Raw genomic sequence first — 13567 nt, forward strand, 5'->3', positions numbered from 1 at the left:
TTTTTAAGAAATTAGCATATTGCTAAATACACAGTGAAGATTAAAATAAATCTGCTGATTTTTACAAAGTCTGTGAGCTGGACTCAAACTCATGAAACAAGCAGCAAACAGCAGATGTTAACTAAGTCCCTGTGGAGCTGCAATATAAGAGCCAATAACGGGCAATTCATTCTCTCAGGACAGGTATTGATTTTATGCTGTGATGGACAGATCAGAGCATCAGGTCCCGAGAGTCCACACACACACACACACACACACACACACACACACACACACACACACACACACACACACACACACACACACGCACACACCCACACCAGAGAACCGCAGAAAATTCTAAAAACTGATCGTTTTGGCTCCATTCATTTGATTTAAAAACAAGTGTGTGTGTGCTACATAATTATTTACTATCACTCGTTCAGAGAAAAGAGAAGAGAGAGAAAGGACAAAGACAAAGAGTGTAAGAGGAAAAAAGCTCTCTCCTGTCTTATTGACTTTTCTTTAAAAATAGAAACACTAGATGAGCTTTGAAATCTCATCTCTCTCTCTCTTTCTCTCTCTTTCTCTCTCGTTCTCTCCCTCTCTCTCGCTTCTCTGTCTTTGCTCTTTGACTCTGCCAAGTCTGTTGAATTGTCGCTGTTAAGAAATTCCCTGCCTTCTCCATCCCTCCATCCAAGCACATTCAAGCACTAAAAATAATAGACATATCGGGAATAAAACTCTTATCCCAGCAGTATGCGCATAGTTCTTCTTTGGATCTTGATTGATTGACTGCAGTGATGGAAAGATATGGACGGCAGGATTATCAATCCTATGTAATGTGTTCAGGCTAAGATTCTCCATCCACCTTTGGTCCTGTGAGCAGGCTTCGGTAATCTGTATCATCAGATGGAAGAAAGCACATGACACAAGTCATGTGCTTTCTTCCATCTTTTCCTCAGAGCTCTACAGCGGCAGAGCGCCACTGTAGGCCTGCAGCCTCGAAAACTCCTTTAAAGTCGTCTAGACGTGATGACTAACTTAACCCAGTTGTTTCTGCCCTCCTGATCGCTGCATTATTACTGTTGTGCTGTGACGTTAAAACTTTGCATCATTCATGACCCCTGCGTGATCACACTGTACGCCAGCAATGAATTATACAGTGTCTCCACTTTAGACTAAAGGGCCTTCTTCTCTCTTTTCCCACAATTCTTCTTCCCTCCCTCTTTCCTCCTCCCTTCTTTTGACCTTCTTTCTTTCCCCTCCCCCCTTGCTCTACATCCCTCTCTCCTCCTTCCATCCCTCTTCCTATCCTCTCTTCCTCGTCCCTCTCCTCCCTGCAGCCCTGAAGTAAGATGGAGTCATCAGACGATGATACTCTGAGCGAGCGCTCCTGCGTCAGCGAGCCGTCCTTCCGTAGCGAGCGCTCAGGGGGGTCGTTGTCCCCGTGCCCATCAGGACCCGTGGGTCCGCCCGGAGACACGTTGCCGTGGAATCTGTCCAAACATGAGAGGAGGAAGAGGAAGAGCCAGGACTCGGTGCTGGACCCAGCGGAGAGGGCGGTGGTTCGTGTCGCAGGTAAGGGAAACCATCTCACAGAAATACTGTCGATGGGCCTTTGAGCAAGGCACTCAACCTGCATATGTTGAGCGGCAAAAGGTAGAAGACTGATTGTTGTGGGAAGCTTCCAGTGGAGGATGTGTGGAAGAGTCTGAATGGGCAGTGGTGGCCTAAAGGTTAGAGAAGCTTGTGAGTGGGAGGTCGTAGGTTCAATACCCAGACCAACAGGATACATTTGGGGGGAAGTGAAAGAGCATAGCTTGTCCCTCCCTCATTACCACCACTGAGGTGCCCTTGAGCAAGGCCTTAACCCCCCCAAAAAAATTACAGACTGTGGTTGTACCAGGTATGAATGTGTAACTGTGTGAATGTGACAAGTCATCGTTGCAAATGGGAATTTGTTCTCAATCGGCTTACCTGGATAAATAAAGGTTAAATAAAAATAAAAACTGAAGCAGGATGTGGCTGTAAGAGTAAACAGAGACTATACAACGCATCAGCAAATTTAAATTTATGCTAAAGTGAAACCTGGCGGGAGTTGAAATGCGGTGTCTTGGTAAAATTCGCTCGTAAAAACAGATGAGGGATTTGTGTTCAGTGACTTCAAACTGACAGTAAAAGTGTTAATGAACCTTCACTTATCTGTGAAATCAGAGAAGATCAAAGAAATAATTTTAATCCACTGAATCACTTTTTTTTCATCCAGCAGCGCACATACAAACCATAAAGATCAGATGGCACCTGTGCTTGTGGCGAGCTAACAGAGAATTATACTGGGTCAAAAGTACAAAAACCATTCGAGCCAAGCCATTCGACCAAACACAATATTAGTCTTTTTATCATTGGACGTCTTGGTAAAAATGTTGTATCTTGTATTGAGCAATAGCTACAGGATGTGTCCAATTCATTCACATTTGCTTGCTGACATTTTCTTGGCTTCTCATGTTTAATTATGGGGGCTTCCTTCTGGCTTTGATTAAAGGCCCACATACTTGGAAAAAGCCCAGTTTCCTGCAAAATCTTTGGCCAGTAAATGTCACCGAAATGCAAGGAAAATCTATCTGTGGTCTCGTATATTTATACTTTGGATAAAATCATCTACTGCACGTCATTAAAAGTGTTATCTTGTAACACTCAAATGTGTTCACCGCTGTTATTAAGATACTTAAAACTGAAAGTTGTCATCAAAACGCGGTGAGGAGCTTGTGTTTCTTCTCCTTCAGGGCTGAAACACGAGATCTAGTAAATGTCACCTACATGTTCATGTTTGGTTGTTGCGCTATAGCTGTCGTGTAAAAGAGAGGAGGGTTTAACCCTGAGCTGGTTTTATTATCTGCATCCATCCTCTCAGACGTCAAAGCTGAAGGTTAGAGATGTTTTAATCAGCAACAGTAACACCTCCCTAACATGGACAACTGGAATGTCCTCCCTCTCTCTGCCCCCCCCTCTTTTACTCGCTGTAACAGAAGATGAAGGAGAAATGGAGGTTACTCAGTTCTCTGGAGAAGCCAGGGTTCCCCTGCTCGCGTAATAAGACACTTGTAGCAGCCTAATAGCTTTCTTACTTTTAGTGGAGGGAAGACTTCCAGCTTCGGTGAGGCAAATGATGTCAAAGTGGGCGCCTCTTATCATCTGTGGTATTTTTTCCACTCACATTATCTCATAATCATGCTGATTATTTATTTGTTTGAGGCTTTTTTCACATACACACTCCACACTCCAGGCTGAGGCTTTGACAATACCATCCTCAGGCAGGCCTAGAAGATCATTTCAGACCCCACCCATGTCCTCCACAATGAGTACCAGCTTCTTCCTTCAGGCAGACGCTTCAGAGTCCCCCGGTGCAGACTCATTTGTCCCCCTGTCCATCAAAGCCATGAATGGCAAGCCAGCCTAACCCCTGAAATGCTGCTTTTATCTTAAAGGTACACTGTGTAGGAATTTCTCCCATCTAGCGGTGAAATTGTATTTTACATTCAAACGAATAGCGCTCTCTAGCGCCTCGCTTTTTCAAATGCGTGTTGCAACTACGGTAGCCGTTATGTACCAAGAAGCTATGACAACATGTCTTCCAATTTATTTATTTTGGCGACAAGGATTCCTTCTCCTGTGGCTCGGCATAAGTATGATCCTCCATTATGAAAGTGCAGGCTTTCAAATTTGCCGGGGCAGTGACAATCGCCTCTCACCGATCTCCTTCTCCGTTTCTGCTGGTTTCAGTCACATGACGCTGGCTCTGAACGAAAACGCGTTGTGGATTAGCTAGACAGGTCGGCTAGTGCTTTATGTCCCTCTCAGCCATTATAGTTTTTCAAAATGGTGGAACGACATGGAAACCTCCTTGGACTTGCCCGTCCAATGTAAATACAGATAAGAAATTCTTCGCTTACGAGGATAAGTCAGATCATTGGCAGAGGTAATTTTACCCCAATCAGGACATATTTATGAATGAAAATGTTGATTTTAGCTAATAAAATACCTAAAACACTTCACAGTGTACTTTTAAACACACATTTTTACTTTTCTTTTACCAGGATTTTATGTTGATAAGGCGGCCTACCCTTACTGCACATATTATGACGACTATAATGATGTGTGTACAACGGGCAGTGTGCAATTTTGTTGGCAAGTGGCAGTCTCTGCATTCAACATGAGCATGGCCATGCAGAGTAATGCAACACTCTGTGTCTGTATACTTATGTTTGTGTGTATGTATGTATGTATGCATTATGCTGTGTTGAATTCTTTAAACAGCAGATATTGTTTGTTTGCCCAAGACAAATTTCCTTCAGGACAATAAAATCTATCTTATCTTATAAACGTCTGTCGAAGCGCTGCTTGAAGTCGATGCAACAGCAGAATTAACTCAAATATTGCGTTACATTTATTTAGCTAAAGCTTTTATCCAAAGCGACTTACAATAAGTGCATTCGTCCATGTGGGTACAACCCCAAAAAGTGCAAGAATCGGATATAATTAGAGACAATAAGAGATAGAGTTTTAAACATAATAAAAATTATTATAATTATTTGTTTTTAAGTTTTTCAAATTTAATTATTTTTAAATACATTTTTTCCTCACATTTTTGTAATTAAAAATGTTCTTATTTCATGGGCCAAGATGCCATGTCACCAGTGTTACAGTCAACCAGCAGCATTCCTTAAGTTGTTATTTGAATTTGTCAGTACAGGGAAATAATCATTCAAATATATTGTCATATCTGGACAGACTTCTGGACTAACCCCAGATGCAAAATTATCGGTATCAGCTGAAGCTGCCATGGAAATGATCAGTTATTGGCAAAGAATTCCATATCATGCATGTCTAACTCTTCCTGTCTTTAGAGTGTTGTAAGTGATCTTTTAGCCTTTTTTATGTGAGAAATAAGCTGTTATAAAGTGACAGCGCTGCTCTGATGCCACTAACCTTGTAAATGCCAGTTGCATTTGAGGCGATGGGGGTTGGGGTGTTGCAGTAGGGAGGCGATGATGAGACAGTAAAAGCCTACTTTATAGACATGGAAACAGCATGTAGGTCAGGACAGGGTGAAGGGCTTTGCATGTGCATGTTATTGCTCTTATAGTGCACGTATGCGATGTATTTCCTGCACTGGAAGCTCTTTCAGTTGGAAGACGATTCCAGACCTACAGCGTTAATGTCTCAGAGTCTCTAAGCTCCTCTATCTGTTCACAAGAGAAGCCTGTGTGTTGTTTTTTTTTTTTTGAGATAGCTGGCTTAACAATCAGCTACTTGGTTTAAAGCCCGAGACACACCAAGCCGATAATCAGCCGTCGGACAGCCTGGCGAGGTCAGTGACTCAAGTCAGTTCGGTGTGTTCTGTGCCGTCGTCCGTCCGAGGGGGCGTCGGCCTTCATTTTGGCCGATTTGACATGTTGAATCGGAAGGCGGGCACTGCCGGCAGTCGGACTCAAATGTCCAATCTGATTGGTAGAGTGCTAATCTGGAAACAAGGAGCGGGATGAGCGGGACTAGAGTCTCTCAAAATCTGACAAAAATCTTTTAAACTGACCTTTGTCGATCTGAAATGAAGACCGATTCAGCAATTGCACGGCCTATTTCTCGCTCAGAATTTTCGGTGACCTATTTTAGTAAAATATGAGATCGTATTCTGAACGAGCCGCAATAACAGTCTGTCGTTAAATTTCCGGAGAAACCAGAACCCACGTGACGCGTTCGTCCAATCAGCTGCCGGTTTTCATTTTCGGGCGACAATACAGATTAGAGCCGCCTGCTGTTACGGAGACGTATTACGTCTCGTCACTTTGGTGTGTTGCGAGGCACTTGACCAACTCGGGGAGACTGATCAGTCCAACTGCCTTTTCTGCCGAGGGTCGGCCGTCTGGTCGGTGTGTCACGACCTTAAGACGAGCTTTCAGCTGAGTCTCGTCTTTCCTAAATCTGGCTGTAAATGTTTGGAGGATAAGATTTACAGTTTTCTCTGAGCCATGATGTCAGGTGGTGCAACAGCTGCAGCTACTGGACTTTATTTTTATTTATTTAATTTAACAATTTGTTTTCACAGCAGAGTGTTAGTGTGAAGAAGCGGTGGAAGTATTTGTATTTTACTCTTTCTGTGGGGATATGACGAGCATATTTCTCCAAGCAAGCGAGATGTTTCATGTCGAGTGAAAGTGAAATTGGCAAAATTAGACGTTGCATGTTAAAGAAAAAAAGACAGTGGGTGTATCTGTTTGCAAAACTGAGTTGATTTTTAAGTGTTCAAAAATGAGAGAGGGGAATTTGTGGAGGAGGGTGCATATAAATGATTAAGTATGTGTGTGTACTTGTGGGACTGTGTCACATTCACACACATTTACACATGCACAGTGTATGCACAGAGTGGGATAATAATAGATAAAAAGTAGCTTGTGGTTAAAAAACAGTGAAAGTTCTACATACTGTAATGTGAAAACTAGGAGAAAGAAAGCAAAGTAAAAACAATTCAAGTTGAAAAGCAACCTAATGAAATTACCAAAAGTATAATATAATCAGGGTCACTTACTGGTACAACTTTTTATATTATTTCTTAAATATAGCTCGGCCTCCTGAGGTAAAACGTCCAATAAATAGGCCTACTGTAAAAATATTGTAAAAAATTGCTTTCCTCAGCCAGGGCAGCTGAAAGGAATCTTTTAATTGCTAACAAATGACCACAAGCAATATGAAATAGTGAGAAATGTTGAAAAAAGCTGCAGACTAAACGCCATGAAATTATTTTTGCGGCACCAACACGTGATGGCCCTTTGCTGTTTACATGCGAAAGACTAATTACAACCAGATCTGAGCAGGGATGTGGAATCAGTTATCACACTGGTTAAAGACGGGTGGCGTCACTTTTATGTCCTGTGGTCATCTTTTTCATTGCACTGAAGGAAGAAAATGTACAGTTTCATCTTTTGTTTACAACGAGCGTAGGATACGAATGTGTGTCTAATTTTCTGTCGTAGCTGCTGGCAGATGTGCGAAAGGAATGATGTGTTTTTAATGAACGCTTTCTGATGGCTAAACTTTTCCAGTCCTCTTTTTTTTTGGCTTTGTCTGTTTTGCATAAACATGTGACATGTAGTGGAAATTCACAGCTGTTCTGCAGTTTGGACAGCAAGAGTTTGTGTGTGAGGTAAATAAAGGACAGTTCTGATAGAGTGAAGAGAAAACATTTAAGCATGGTTATCTGCAATTATTAAAAGAGACAGTTAAGACAGGGAGGTTTCCTGGCAGCACCTTTGGGCTGAGTCAGCGAGTCAGACTTGTTTGTGTGGAGATGATTCGGTTATGGCGGCAGGCAGCAGGTAGTGGCCGAGCTGACGATGGCGCCATCACAAACCACCCAGGGGTTTAAACACAGACGACGCCTTTCTAACACTGCCAATATTGGGCCGTGTGAAATTTAATTTCTAAAAGCTGCTGATTTGTAAAGCCAATACTATTGTGTCTACATCTCAATATGAAGCAGGTCTTCCTACAATTGGATATAGCCATATGGAAAATGCAATGAGTGACACTTACAAATTGATTCTTGAAAATTTGAGTTGCACAACTCCTCTCCAGTATGCCTTATTCCCCAAATGTTTTAGAGTTTAAGCCAAAAAGGTTAAAATAGGAACTAGATCTGAAGCCATTTTTTTTTCATGGCTACTTTAACCTAAAAAATGAGATGTGGGCCACTTTATTGACACTTTGTGAAGGTGTCCTGCAGTCTTCAAGTAAACAAATTAAATAGATTTATTTAGGAATACACATCTTGTGAGCACATTATAAACATAAAAATAAAGTTATTAAGATTGTTTTTTGAGACAGGACTCTCATAAAAAACAGTAGCCTGGATGAGACCAGGCCCTTCTCAGTTGTAACTGAGAGTGGGTCTGGGCAAGCTTCATTCACAGCGCGTTTCCAAAGGGGCGTCACAAACGGACGCCGCTCAGATGCCTCTGGGCGCAATTGGATAGTCCTTCAACCAATCAGACCACCAATCCGGGTGACGTAGCGAATGTAAACAAAACGCTGCTTGCCGTCACTGCACTATCGTCATCGTGTAAAGCCCGCCTCAACCGTTGTGATTGGTGCTTCGGTTTGGAAAAATTGGAAATGGGCTCTTGGCCAGACTGACCTGCAGAGCAAATCTCAAATTTGCCGGAAGTTCATCAGGGTTTTCCCAGGCTAACAAAACAGGGTAATAATGCAGGACTGGGTTAAAGGCTCTTGTCATTTTAGTTCATATTGTAAAGCCAAATGTGGAATAAACAAAAGACCACAAATCATACATACAATGTACCTGGGCTTTTTCCAAATGTCAAACAAGTCCACCTACCTTGTTTAATCTGTACAAAAATCTAAAGGGTTCAAATGATTTTATTGGGGTGGGGGGGGAAACACTGAATCTCAAGCTACTTTTGGACAAAGCCAGGCTAGCTGTTTCCCCCCTGCTTCGAGTCATAATGCTAAGCTAAGCTAACCAGCTGCTGTGTCCAGCTTCATGTATAGCAGGCAGATATGAGAGAATCCCATCCTAACTCTTGGCAAAAATAACCAACATGTAGATCTCTTCTTTTCCAAGAGTGATATGTTTGGATTGTGTATATAGATTGTTGTGCTTCTCTTGTCAATTCACTCATTGATGGATCCTCTTTCTGTTTGGACATCAAACCATTAAAACAGAGCAGGAGTCTCACTGATGCTTCTAAATGTGCTCTGTAAGCTTGCAGAATAATTCAACTGGTAACATCCAGTTTTTCCCAGGCGTGTCCAGTGCTCACTCAGGCGTGAAGCCTATTGTGATGATTTTACATTTTACATAATATGAACTATGTGTTTACATTGACCTCAATTTCCATTCAGGCTGAGGCTGGAATGTTGAAAGTGAATACATTAGGCTGCTTGTACCAATAAGTTTCATTGTTTACAGTCCAGTTACAATACTAAAATAAGTGTAACATCAGAAAAAGACATAACATATCTGTGACAGGTATTTTTCTTCTGCCTGGAACGTGTGTTTTATTAGAGAAAGTAATGAAATGAATGTGAGAAGAGGGAAAAGCTTGCTTGCTTTCCTACATGACAGACTAAAGATGAAATGGAAGGAGAGAGTGCAAACATGAGGGGCTTTGTGAACAGATGAGTTTTGAATTCCCACTGGAGAGGAGAAAGAGAGACGCTGCTGTCCTGACTGGACTCAGCCTGCCTGCTGAGCATGAATGTCAATGGAACCTCCCAACAGCTGCTGGTTTTTCTGTTTATATGAATGAGAGTTTGGGGATTTGCTAAGACAGAGTGAGCTGTAGACGTATGGAGAGAAATTAGTGTCAATACTGGGGACAAAATGTGTGTTTCATGATCGACAGAATAAAAACATGTTTCACAAATATGTATGAGGAAAGGTAACAATACAAAACATACACTAGCTTAAACCAGCTTGAAGAAATATACATGATCTAATAATTATTCTGCATATAGATTTCCAACTTCAAGTTTAATCATCTCATGACATTTGCTGTTGAAAGTTCAGTCAAGTTTTTTGTTGTTGCATACATTATTTATTGTTGAATGTGTGTGCACGGATGACCTGTGTGGATTGAGACTCTTTTCACGGAATCCGATCCTCCAATGCATGTTGCATGTTGCATGCAGTATTGGGACTAATTCCGTTCCATATAGATGATCTGTAAGCAAAAATGTTGAACATAAAGCACATTAAGACATCTGTAAAGTGTTTTAGACTTGTATTATTGTATGTTTCTGTGTATATATTTGCATTGGTTTCGTTTTAGCTTACAGTAAACGGAGTGGTAAAACTGAAAGATTCAGGCAGGAAATTGTGATATTACGTTCATTAAAAATGGATGTTTTAATAATCATTTTCACAGCAAAACAAGAAAGAAGACTTGAGAGCAAAGTGTGTTTGAGGCTCCATGTCTGTCTCTGTGTGTCAGACTGCAGGCGTGATGATTTATGCACGTGAACATCAGGACCCCAGGCGTCTCTGCCTGCATGTCACTTAGGCGTCCACCGTCCCGCCTGCTGCTGTTGCTTCCACATTTCTTTGTCTGCAGGCAGCGGAAAGGAAGCCTCTGCCGAAAGGCGCAGGCTGTTCCCCCGTTGCCATAGCGACGTGGTGTCCTCTGTTTCCATGGTTGTAAAAGGCGAGGAGAAGCAATGGCGGCTGGGTGAGAGAGACTGACACTGAATATAAAAGGAGGGCAAATCAAATAGTGAAAGAGAGAGAGAGAGAAAGTGTCAGCATTTAAATTCACAGGGGGAGAAAAGAGGAGGGAGTTTGTAAAAAGAAAAGAGAGAGGGAGGAGTGAGTTATTGAGTATAAGGTAATGAAGAGAGGAGAAAGAAATGGAGTTGGAGAAAGAGAGGGGGTAGGTATTGGGGAGATGGAGGGAGTGGAGGAAAAAAAAGGCAGGGTTCAAAGAGGAGTGGAAAAGAAATGATGACTTTTAACGGAGGGCGAGGGGTGAGGGAGGTCATTAAACAGAAAGAGAATGATGAAGAGGGATAAAGATTGAAAACAAAGTCACTGACAACTTAAGAGAGATAAAGATTGAAAAAAGAGAACTGGGTTGACGGAGCAAAGGAGAAAGAAAAACAAAGTGAAACATTGCCATGGAGGAAAACTGCAGCTGAGGTTGAAAGAGATTAAACCAGACACAGGAAGAAGAAAGATAAGATTGGATACAAGAAATATTAAGAAAGGTATTTGATGTTTGTGGCAAAAGCGTGAGGAATTTCTTCTGAAAGGCAAAAAGAGGAAAAGAGAAAGAATGTAAAACAATGAAAGAAAAGCACTGGAAGAAAAAAAACACTGGGGGAGAGACAGAGAGAAAGAGACCTTGAGGGAAGATTAAAAATAAAAACGAGAAGAAGATAAAGTTGGAAAAGGGTACAGCCACAATTAAGCTTTCATCACAAGACTATGTTTTCATCTTTTTTTTCTATTACTGTATTCTTTAGAGCTTTAATGAGCATGCTGAAAACTCCCCTAACTGTTTACATGTTGAGTTATTGGATTTGTAGACGTCACGTCGATTATCTGCATTCTAGTATCAACCATGGATTTTACACATGCATTATTCTGAGGCTGTTTTAAATGTTTGTATATGCATTTTAAACTATAATTGCGTTAATTGAGTTAAGACTGCCAAATCCAAAATGTACAGTGTGCGGCCACATAACACACTAATCCAAGTCACACACATTTTTCAATAATTTCATTCAATCTCCTGCTCATTCCTGGTTATTTAGGGCACTGAGCTGCTTTATCAGACTGCAAGTCAAACCAAAAATGCAGGCGTGGACAATCAGATCACAATGTTTGATGTTTTTCGTCTGTTTTGTACAGTAGATGTGCAGTGCTCCCAACAACATTGGGAGGACAGTAACAGAAAGGGTCAGAAATGGGATGTAAAATATTTGTGGTTAAAGTTCGGGGAGTTTCTTGTTAGAAGGCGTAGTGGTGCTCCGCTGCTGCTGCTGCTGCTGCTGAGGCGTTGGTCATGCTGATGTGTTGAGGACTGGATGTCCTTTTGGCTCTCAGAGCACATTCATTGTGCAGCTGGACTCTGCATGACAGTACGGACGCACAACAACACACACTCATACATATGCAAGCGTATACACAAACAGGAGGAGACGCATGCTGCAGAAAGAAAGCGTGCGTGACAGATCGAGGCAGACAAGAGAAAGAGGTGATTCGGTATACTGTCAGCGTTCTTTATTTTTAACAGCCACACTTCAATACGCATACACACGTGTTTTACTAGTTTTATTATTATTTAATTTAACATTTCACACATCATGAGCTGATTACAAACAATAGTAGGTTTTTACAGTCACTCAGAGTTACTGTCATTTATTTTGCCCACCACCAGGTGGAGATATAAAGGTTTCACACATTACAGTAACAGGTTGTCCTTCTAGGGAACCTTGTGATATGTACTTTGTTTTTTTATTATACGAGTTAACTGATAAAAAAAACGTTTAAAAAAATCAGCTTTGACTGTAATCTTATGATGGATGTTTCTATATGGGTATGTTTATCTCCAGCTGTTTGACAGTGTGCAGTCTACTGGGAATGAAAGGTTACTGGGACCTTGAGACCAGGGTCAAACAACATCTCTCTGTGCAGTGTGTGTGTGTGTGTGTGTGTGTGTGTGTGTGTGTGTGTGTGTGTGTGTGTGTGTGTTGTGCGTGTGCCCGATTGGATTCCCTATGTGTGCACCGTGTAATAAGGGATGAGTCAGAGTAAGGAGACACAAAGGAACATTTATAATAATGAAAGACAGGTAGAGATAAAAGAAATTGAGTTGTTTCTAATCATTTAGCCCTGGATGCTTAATTAATGGAAATAATTGTAAACACATGAGACCACTTGGAAAATGACTGAAAGCGTATCTTTTATGGTTATAAATTGAAACCACATTTCCCACAATCCTATTCTTTCCCGAACAAGCTCTGATTATCCAGTTCAAGATTATCTCTCTCTTTTTCTTTTTTTTTTTTACAGAAAATGATACAAATATTGGATTTGTTTCCCCTTCAACTTGTAGCTTGTTCCTCCATCTGTTACCTTGAGAAATGTTCTGTTTTGTGCTGCAAAGTGCTCTCTCAGTGTGTGCAGTGTAGAAGACAGTAGATGCTGCTACACCCATGACATAATTATTAATACAGTTTGCCATTCATGCTGATTAAATCACTGCCACTTTCTTTCATTTCTTTTTCTTTCCCCCTTTTCTTTTTCTTTCCCCTTTCTTCTTGTATTTTATCTTGTTAGAAGCGGGTGTGTGCATGGATGCTAGAAACAACAATACAGGATATATCTAAAGCCAGATCTGTTACAGCAACAGTAACGACCCACACACTTGAAAGACCTTCAGTATTATACATTCACATTAATACATACACATAGGCTGCTTTGGTACATTCAATTAGAAAGAAAAATAGGGGGTTAAAGGCACAGGCTTCCCTTTAAGGTCATCTTTTATATGTCTTAAATGACATATAATCTTTAGACCATTTAAATGAGGCTGATTTATGGGCCTTGACCTCAGGATGATGTATGTTGAGATTATCCCCTGAAGCCTGTGTTTTACCCAGTAGGACAGGATTTACTGTGGCAGGAAGTTTTTTTGTTTTAGTACTTGTCATTTTTTAAATAAATTGAACATAATGGCTACTTTGTATTTGTGTTCCCTGAAATTGTTTTGGCTGAGAAGGGTCTGTGATTGCATTTCTTCTGCACTCATTTTGGATCCAAGAATGCAATATCTATGTTAAAGGTATGTGGGTGTACTAGCATGTTAACAAGGCTTGGATTTGATTTTTTTTTTGCCACAGTGCTCTGTAAATAGATTCAGTTAGCCTTCAGATGGCAGTGTGCTCCATTATTTAACCTTATCCACAATCAAAACGTCCTGGACACGTTGAGCAAATTCCAGTATTTATGCTTTATGTGGTCTGTCCTAATGGTGGTCCTAATGGTCTGTTGCTATATTTGCACTTTGCA

At 41.1% G+C, this 13567-nt stretch overlaps 1 protein-coding gene across 1 annotated transcript in view; it reads left to right on the forward strand.

Annotated features, from left to right (window-relative positions):
- The window catches only part of LOC120570888 (microtubule-actin cross-linking factor 1-like), a 20161-nt gene extending 7160 nt beyond the window's left edge, over window positions 1–13001 (forward strand). Inside the window, exons 2-3 of the mRNA XM_039819505.1 lie at window positions 1326–1560; window positions 12836–13001. Coding sequence (XP_039675439.1) covers window positions 1338–1560; window positions 12836–12885 — 273 coding nt within the window. The 5' untranslated portion in view covers window positions 1326–1337 and the 3' untranslated portion in view covers window positions 12886–13001. The remainder of the gene's footprint in view (window positions 1–1325; window positions 1561–12835) is intronic.
- Window positions 13002–13567: the final 566 nt, after the last annotated feature.

Source organism: Perca fluviatilis, chromosome 13 (genome assembly GCF_010015445.1).
Source record: "Perca fluviatilis chromosome 13, GENO_Pfluv_1.0, whole genome shotgun sequence".
Classification (NCBI taxonomy): domain Eukaryota; kingdom Metazoa; phylum Chordata; class Actinopteri; order Perciformes; family Percidae; genus Perca; species Perca fluviatilis.